The sequence below is a fragment of the Cynara cardunculus genome (assembly GCF_001531365.2).
Source record: "Cynara cardunculus var. scolymus isolate 2C chromosome LG 17, CcrdV1, whole genome shotgun sequence".
Lineage (NCBI taxonomy): Eukaryota > Viridiplantae > Streptophyta > Magnoliopsida > Asterales > Asteraceae > Cynara > Cynara cardunculus.
Window position 1 is genome coordinate 35,033,908 of NC_037544.1, and position 9,657 is coordinate 35,043,564.

Sequence of the window (9,657 nt, forward strand, 5' to 3'; positions counted from 1 at the left end):
TGAATTATTTTTTATATTCGTAGATTATTTTATTATGAGTTCGTTTTAACAATTCTGCTTTTTAATTATCGTCGAACTTAACAAAGAAAAATCAATGTCTCTATTTCTATTTTCTTATCGGTTAATAACAGCTTTTGAATTTCTTTTAGTAATATATGCATATATATATATATATATATATATATATATATATATATGGGTAAATGGTTTTACTTGAAAGATCATAAAAAATGTATACATTAAAATTTGAATAAACTCCATGGAAAAATCTGTTCGAAACGATCCACTTTAATACTTTATCGTTTGTATTCCATCTAATCACAGTTGATTAACTAATTCATATTATTTAATATTATATAATCACTTTTTTTTTAAATAACTTAATCACTTATCTATATTTATATATGTATTACTTTATAAAACATATTTCAGAAAAGTTTTAAAACAACTCATGTTGCATAAAGTACTACTCATTAATGCACAAAGTCTTAAATCTCTTAATTACAACCTTAACTAAACCAAGGTCTCTTTTCCCTTGACAGGTCGTTCGTATCTTACGTCCCCAAGGCGACTTCGTAAATTCATGTTCCCGCACAAACGATTCAAGCTTCTAACAGATTCATGGTTCAAATCCCTCTTCCGTGTATAATTATACTGTTAGGGTTCATCTCCATCATTCGGTTTCAGGTGGCTTTCACCCCTCTTCTCTTTTCATCACCGTCACTCTATCTCAAGTAAGTTTTGCAGATTCAACATCTAAAAGTGTGTATCTTTTAGGTTTCATTATTTTTTAGTAGCTTTAGATAACTTTAGATGTTATTCTGAATGTTATCTTTCAAGATTCATGACTTTTGTTATACAACCACCACATGATTCAAGATTTGGTCCTTCAAGACCAATTGATTTTTGAAGGAATAACATTCAACACCGTGCTTGCAATATTTTGTTGTTGTTGTGGAACCAATTGTTCAGATATTGTTCAATGTTATTATTTTTGTTTGATCAATATTCAGATTCACTACAACAAAATCGGGTTTATAGGACACTCCCAAATTCTAAGTGTCTTAATAGACCTCTTTATAGAACTTAGCTTATAGGACCAAAAAAATAAAATGTCCTATCAAAAGGTGTTGTAATAAGTTTATATGACGTTTTTTTGACGTCGCAATAAGTTTTTTAGGACACTTTTATAAAGCGTCCCATTATCAACTTTATAGGACACTATTTGAAAATTTGACCTAGAAAAACAAATGTCCTATAAAAAATTGAGTTTATATAGGACACTTTCTCAAAAGTGTCATATAAAGTTGTTAATGCGACACTTTGTACTAAAAATGTCCTAAAAACTTGTTAAGACACCAAAAAACGTCATATATATAAACTTATTACAACACCTTTAGATAAGACGCTTTATATTTTGGTCCTATAAATTAAGTCCTATAAAACGGTCTATTGGGACACTTAAAGATATTATTGAGGTGTCCTATAAATCCAATTTTGTTGTAGTGGTAGGTAAAACCAACAAGGGATGCCAAAGATATAACATGAGAATAACATAGAATTTATATAATATGGTTTATGAATAGTATTGGAGTCCTACATCGGCTAGACTTGGACCATTTCTCCTATATTTACGTTGAAACCTCCCCTTTCTCCTCAAGGGATCTTCTGGAGAGTTACTTGCGGGTTCCATATATTCTCACATGGTATCAGAGTCAAAGTCTTCCTCTCTAGGAACTCGACACTCTGAAGAGTCCCCTCTTAACACCTTGGGACAATTTGTGTTTATGCTAAATAGTTATAAACACATAAATATGCACATAAGAGAGTTGACAAAAAGTTTGTGTATAACGTAATTTTGTTTAATCGTCGTGGGAACAAAATACTTATGAATCTTCCAAGTGAACCCTATACATGCACAAAATACAAATTTGCAGCTTTGAAGGACTATACCAACGACAATGACGATCCCTACAATCCTTGGTCCCGTAAGCATAAGTTACTTCATCCTCTTTCCCATACCTTCACCTCCCAAAAAAGAAAACAAAGGAACTACCTGTTTTCATCCATGTCATAGTCAGTACAACAAAATTGGTTTTATAGGACGTCTAAAATGTTTAAGTGTCCTGATAAATTACTTTATAGGACTTAGGTTTATAAGACCAAACCAAAATGCATCTTATCTAAAAGTGTCACAATAGGTTTATAGGACGTTTTTAGGTGTTCTAAATAGTATTTTAGGTTGTTTTTAGACTAAGATGCCGTATTACCTATTTTATACGACACTATTTGAAAAAGCGTCCCATAAACATAATTCCTATAAAAAGATCGGTTTATAGGACTATCTTATAAATTAGCTAATAGGGAACTTAATTTAAAAGCGTTCTAAAAAACTTGTTAAAACACCTAAAAGCTTTAAAAGCGTCTTATAAACCTATTGTAAAGCTTTTAGATAAGACGTGTTATAGTTTGATCTTATAAACTCAACTTCTATAAAGTATTTTATTAGGACGCTTTGACATTTTAAACGTCAATGAGTTTGGTTTGTGTCGATGCAATTATATACATCTGAATGAAGATCACTGTCTCAGAGCCATTTCAACCGTTGAGCTATGACATACGGATGCAAACAATCGTTGAGTATGAGCTCGACAGACGGAAGATATTGTTGGATGAGGTACAATCCAAACTCTATATAGGCATTGAAAAATCGTAAGGAGAATGATTCGTCATTTCCACTTTCCGTGGAACCTCACGTAAAGAAAATATGAAATATGGATGGGAAAATTGTCTTCTTCGTTTACCAAATTGTGTTTTTGTTTTTAGAAGTTTACGAGTCGTTTACAAGTCTATGTTATATTGTCTAAAAACACAATAACGTGTAGCAGATTTGACTTGAAAAGTGGATCCAATTTAAAGCTACTATCACTATGTAAGCAACTCAGTCTTCCGTTAGTAGCATATTTCGGTACTAAGGTACTACTCCCTTCGACCCACAAAATGTCTACATTTCTATTTTAGTTTGTCCCAAAATAAGTATCCACTTGTGCTTTTTTACTTTTAGTTATGAGATGGAAAAAAACAATTCTCGATTATAAAAGGTAATATAGTTGCCACCCATAATAAGTTACAACAAAATTGGGTTTATAGAGTGCCCAATATCCAAGTGTACTTAATTTATATGACCAAAAAGATAAAGATTCCTATCTAAAGGCGTTGCAATAGGTTTATATGACGTTTTTGCACGTCTTGACAAGTTTTTTAGGACACTTTTATTACAAATCTTCATATTAACAACTTTTATAAAGTGTCCTATAAACTCATCTTTTTATAGGATATTTGTTTTTATATTACACTTATTGTCCTATAAAGTTGCTAATGTGACACTTTGTACTAAAAGTATCCTTAAAAACTTGTGAACATGCCCAAAAAACGTCTTATAAAACTTATTACAATGGACGTATTATTTTTCAGTTCTATAGATTAAGTCCTATAACTTAAGCAGTCTTTTAGGACGCAAAGAAATCCTATAAACTGAATTTTGTTGTAGTGCTCCCCCCAACCGACCCAATCTCAGTTGTCGTTTTGCAATGGCATACTTGTAATAAGGATCGTCAGAACCGAGTACCCTACGGAATGATGTATTCGGTTTTGGAGTGGTATTAACAAGGTGGTGACAGGGAGATAAATCTGCTATGAGGATTTTTATGAGATTGAGGATTTGTTGCGCCAATGTGCAAATTATTTCTTGGGTCATGTTGCAAAATTATGTATTAGAATCTGCAATGAGGAGCATATTCCAAGGATGAGGACTTGTGTTTATTTTTCATGTACATTGATCGTTTTAATAGGACTCAACGGAAAATTGCTCGAAGTCGGTGGATCGTAATAAAAACTTCACGTTTCACCGTTGTTTAAGGAAAGATATGTCGGAAATCGCTAGTTGGGTTTGGTTCATCTGAATAATGTGATAAACATTCATTATTATTACATGTTGTTTATCATGAATAGTAAGTGGGCTTTGGGTTCATATGATTTTTTTAATCTAAGATTAGAATTTAAGATATTGATTAACATGTATTTTTTCTATTCACCTGGATATCCAACCCGCTATGCGAGCCGACTAATCCCTGGGCGACCACCTGCTTTGCAGATAGCTTGGAGTCACCGTATTTGAACCTCTGTGACCACATGGGGATTTTTATCCCTCATTGGATTTGATTCATATGGCAATAAAAATTATTTGTATTTTTTGTTTCATAAACACGGAAAATATGTTCACATTGTAAAACAAATATATGATAATCAATACTCTGAATCTATATTGTAAATGAAAAAAATCATATAAAATAACAAATGATGCAGTAGTTCTATGGATTCTCTCTTATGGGTTCTCAAATGATTAGCTATATATATGGAGAGAGAGAGAGAGAGAACACGTTTAAAATGCAACCTAGTTTAGTGCTAGAGCAGATGCAACCTCCTCTAAAATCGTCCTTTTTTATCATGAGAATATAAGAAGACTAAATATCTATATCTAGGGGTTGGATTCACGTGAGGTCAGACTGTTTTCGTGAGAACCGAAAGATCTTACATTTGAAACTTCACAGCAAAACATTGTGAAGGTAAAAATCCGAATTTTCACAATAAAAACATTGTGAATGTTACCTTCGCTTTTTTTTACTGTGAAGTTTCAATTGTAAAAATGTAATCTTATTGGTCTCACGAAAACAGATTGGTCTCACATGATCTCAAGTCCCTCTCTTTCTTTTTCTCTCTCTCCATATATATATATATATATATAAAGAGAGAGAGAGAGAGAGAGAGAGAGTGTGTGTGTGTGTCAGAGAGAGGTCGTTTCAAATAAGAATGTTAAATATCATGAGATAAGAAGAGATAGTTCATATGTAAATCATTGAAAAAAATCCAAAAAATCTATTTGAATATGCATATGTGAACCTACGTTACAAGTTATTCATATAAATTCACATATCTATCTATAAATGATCCTTTTCTTCAAATGGAAGTTTTTCAATAAATCATAATTTTTCTTTAGTTTTTCAAGATATTTAACTTTCTTATTTTGAAACCCCCCCTCTCTCTCTTTCTCTCTCACACACATGCACATATACACACACACACACATATATATATATATATATATATATTCAGAAAATAAAGTTTATAGTATAAAACACATTTTTTTAAATATATCAAACCTATATGTAATATAGGGTTGAGTTATAAGAACATGATCAAAACAAACGAATACGAGAACGTTTGTATCACATGTGATTTTAGATTAAAAATCACATGTGATTCTAGACTAAAAATCACATGTGATTCATGTTTGGTCAACGTTCTTCGGTTGTCAGTGAAATCTGCATTGACTGAAATCGAATCACATGTGATATAAGGGTTCTCATGTTATCTTATTTTGATCATGTTCTCGTTTAAACCTATGTATGTTATGTGTCTGTGTGTAAGTGACATCGGCAGAGAACAGAAAAAACACGAAAAAGAAAACGGATGAAGAAAATGTATCAAATGGATGTTAAATTAAAGATAATGGATCCGATTTTTATCATAATTCACCAATTTTCAATTTCAAAGAGCGGTATGAACATTAAGTGATAGAAGTACGGGTGTAAACGAGACGAGTCGAGTAGTTGTTTTCGAATTAATCAAGTCAAATTTTGGTGTTATTATGTTCGACTCGTTAAGTTAAATGAGTTCTATTTTGTATTTAAGATCGACTCGAACTTGAAAATTATTAAACTCGAACTCAAAATAAACAAGCTCTCGACACTTAAATAGAGGTGTGACAAGAGGCTGTTTGGCAATTGATGAATGATTTTGTGCAGAATGATTAAGTGGTCAAAATGATTAAGTAACTCTCATGATATAATACAAAATAAAATATAATTGTTTGGTAATTGTGTACAATGAAATTAGGGCTCTTAATAGTTAAGGAAGATTCATGATACAAAATCATTCAGAGGGTTTTAGAACCATTAAAAAGCAGACTTTTTTTTTCAAATAATATTCAACTCTTAATGATTCAGATGTTACCCCTTAATATATCTAAGAAAAAAACAAACAATTTGCAGTTTTAGACGGTAATTTAAATTATTTCTTTCGAAAATAGTAAACTTAAATTAAAATGTGAAATTCCATTATTACCCTTGTAGAGTTGTAGGCAGTAGGTATAACAACTAAATTGTTCCCATTTAACAAGCTCCCATTTCCTCCTTTCAAACCAAAACCAGTCTACCGTCGCCGGCGAAGTCAAAATCCCTCTTTCTAACGTTCTCTCACACGGCAAGAAGCTTCATCGGAAAATGCTTTCCAATTCTCCGACGATTTCCAGGTTCTCCATTCTCTCCGACCACCACCATCTCCACCGTCGCAGCTACAACCACCACTCTCTATCTCATTCTCCGCCGCCGCCGCCACCGTCTCATCTACGAAAGATCCAAATCCTACGCCTCCGTCGTAATTTCCAAATATCCGCCATAGACGCAGCTCAACCCTTCGACTACGAATCCAAAATATCCGACCGCATCGCAAAATCCAAAACACTAAAAATTGCCATTGTAGGCTTCGGCAACTTTGGCCAATTCCTTGCGAAAACCCTAGTTCGTCAAGGTCACAACGTCCTTGCACACTCCCGCACCGATTACTCCGCTGTGGCAACAGAGCTTGGCGTCTCTTTCTACTCTAACGCCGACGACCTCTGCGAAGAACACCCCGAGGTAATCCTCCTCTGCACATCAATCCTTTCAACCGACAAAGTACTCCGCTCATTGCCATTACAAAGGTTGAAACGAAGCACATTATTCGTAGATGTTTTATCTGTTAAAGAATTCGCTAAAGATTTGTTCTTGCAAATATTGCCATCAGATTTCGATATTCTTTGTACCCATCCGATGTTTGGGCCTGAAAGTGGTAAAAACAGTTGGAAAAATCTTCCATTTGTGTATGAAAAAGTTAGAATTGGGCATGATGAAGCTAGGGTTTCGCGTTGCCAAAAATTTCTTGATGCTTTTGCCAAAGAAGGGTGCATTATGAAGGAGATGACTTGTGCTGAGCATGATCAGCATGCAGCAGAGTCTCAATTCATAACCCATACAGTTGGGAGGATCTTGGAGAAGCTGAATTTGGATAGTACCCCAATTAACACAAAAGGGTATGAGAGATTGTTGGATTTGGTGGATAATACATCAAGTGATAGTTTTGAGTTGTATTATGGGTTATTTATGTACAATAAGAATGCAATGGAACAGTTGGAAAGATTGGATTTGGCTTTCGAATCTTTGAAGAAAGAGCTGTTTGGTCATTTGCATGAGGTTTTGAGGAAGCAATTGTTTGGGACTAGAGAACGGTATTTGGGCGTTTTACCAGAAGCACCAGTCTTGTCGAAATTGCCTCCTAATGGGAATGGGAATGGGAATGGGAATGGGAATGGGAATGGGAATGGACCTGCATTACCATCTGAATCAGATTCTACTAGCTGAGAACAGTGCAATAAGTTTCCAATTCATGGTATGCTTATTTCATTTGGCATTTCTTGATAATCCAATTGCAATTCTCTTTTATATTGGATCATGATCTTGTAGATTAGCTTGCAATCAATGATCTTTCTTAGGATTTGGTTTCTTTACAGGATTGCTAATGAGCATCTTACAAACGTAAGACATTGCACTTTAACCATGGTTTGACTTTAGTATCCTATTTAGGGTTCCTTCCCAATTTTTGAACGTCTTGAATGACTTCGGCAGTTCATGGTTTTCTCGGGCTAATTTTTGGCTATATGGTTGCTTGAAAACTAAGGATGTAGCATAAGAAATACTGAACAGTTAGGTGTACATAGATTGTGGTCTTTGATTAGGTGCAGTTTCGCAGCTTTGTCAACCAATAGCTATTACACCTTCGGACCCTTGAAAGTTTCAATGGTTGTGGATTCTTTGTCAAATATCTAAAATACCCTTCGCTCAAAAACAAAATAAAGGAATCTTGTGTGACTGAAATAAGTAACCTGTGACTTATTTATAACGATAACGATTGTGGCTAGTAAGTAATTTTAACTCTGAAACTTTCTAAAAAAGAAAATATTGCAGTGTTTGAGAGAAAGATAGACCACTTGCTTATCCTTTGTTATGCCCCTGTTTTTGTTTCTTTAGTGCTCCCTAGCCTTGTTTCTAGGAAAGCTTTCTTCCATTTATACTTCTTTTTTCTAGTTATTCAGCCTTTTCAGGCATGCTTTCTTTTTCACACACTTTTTGCAAGTTGTCTTCACAGAAACAACCGCTCTACTCTCTGGGTTTGCGTACAACCCCCCTCCCCAACCCCACCTCTAGGTGGGATATACTAGGCTCGTTTGGTTTTTATATAAACTATTTGTTTATGTTGGTTTGTGCATTTGTATACGAAGAAATTTGGTTTCCTATCTATTTCATACTTAAGACATACAAGTGCATTAATTACCGTTAGTAACTACTAATTTTGGTATCATGTCGATTCTTCTGAAGGTGTAGATCGATTGTTATGTTGTACGATGCTAATGTGTGGTTCTATGGCTTATGAGACAAATGGGGAAGGAGACAATCTAAATGCAGGGTCATATTTCCTCACTTGTATGAAGCTGCAAATTTTGTTATATTTTTAGAAGTTTTTAATCTTGGTGGGAGCTTGTTAGATTAGTAGGGATTGCAGAAGCAGATTTCCTTCATTTATGTGGTTATTATGGGATATCAATAAAAGTGTTTTTGTAGTTTTATTTGGGTGATCAAGTTTCAAGAATAAGTGTATTTCTGTACCTTTGCTTTCAGAAATGGAGGACCAAGAGGTTTTTGTTCTAGTGTTAAAAGAAGTGTTATACATCCACCCTTGACCTTTTGTTAGTATAGGGAGAGTAGAGGGAATCCAGAAATTAGGTTGTGTTTGGCACATGAAACTAGACGGGATATGACAGAACTCACTGTTTCACGTTTGACGAGACATGGGATAGCACAAAAACTCATTGATCCATGGAATGGGACCGGATGAGACAAAAAAGCTTACTTTTTGTTGGGTGAGACTAGCCTCTCTTATATGCTACCAATTTTACCTTTTCTATTCAATGTCCGCTCAGTTAGAGATGCACAACGCTCGGGCCTTCAATGCCTACTTTTAGTGGGAAAAAAGGCCTAAGCTTTGGGGTTGAAAAAGGGCTTGATTGGGATTTTTAGACTTGGCGTTTTGGTCTTTTTCGGGATTAGCCAGGCTTAGTCCCCCAGGCATGCCCCCAAAATTTTAGCATGATTGAGCTTCGAGGCCTGGCCGCCAGACCAGACTTCGGGCTTACTAGGCCCGGGATTTTTAAGGCCAGGATTTAGACTTTGGGTTTTTTTGTGCATCTCTACTCTTAGCCTCTTAATCTTTCTTTCAATTATGTTGACAAATTTTCCATCGGTATAGTACAAGAAGAAGGTGGGAACCCATAAGCGAAGTCTCAATATCCATTTCGAGCATCGTGCATATGCTTCTGGGACACTGCGATTTTTCATCCCATGATGGCGCAAAATTTATAAATAATTAAATTACCTCTAATGAATTGATTATTACAAAACTAATATATACAAACATATTTTAAAACATTATTACAAACAAATTTTA

The 9,657-nt window shown here is 34.4% G+C and overlaps 1 protein-coding gene across 2 annotated transcripts; it reads left to right on the forward strand.

The window, feature by feature from the left end:
• The first annotated feature begins 6,277 nt into the window (after positions 1 to 6,277).
• On the forward strand, positions 6,278 to 8,858 carry LOC112500788 (arogenate dehydrogenase 2, chloroplastic-like). 2 transcript variants are annotated; one of them, XM_025104369.1, is made up of 2 exons: positions 6,278 to 7,545; positions 8,532 to 8,858. In XM_025104369.1, exon 1 carries the CDS (start codon positions 6,342 to 6,344, stop codon positions 7,515 to 7,517), a length of 1,176 nt encoding a protein of 391 aa, XP_024960137.1. In that variant the 5' UTR covers positions 6,278 to 6,341; the 3' UTR covers positions 7,518 to 7,545; positions 8,532 to 8,858. The 2 variants fall into 2 exon arrangements, with proteins under 2 accessions (XP_024960137.1, XP_024960138.1); XM_025104370.1 differs by having other exon boundaries at positions 8,538 to 8,858.
• Positions 8,859 to 9,657: the final 799 nt, after the last annotated feature.

Excerpts from the sequence above, each read along its gene's own strand:
- LOC112500788 (XM_025104369.1), top strand. The coding sequence starts at position 6,342 with ATGCTTTCCAATTCTCCGACGATTTCCAGGTTCTCCATTCTCTCCGAC.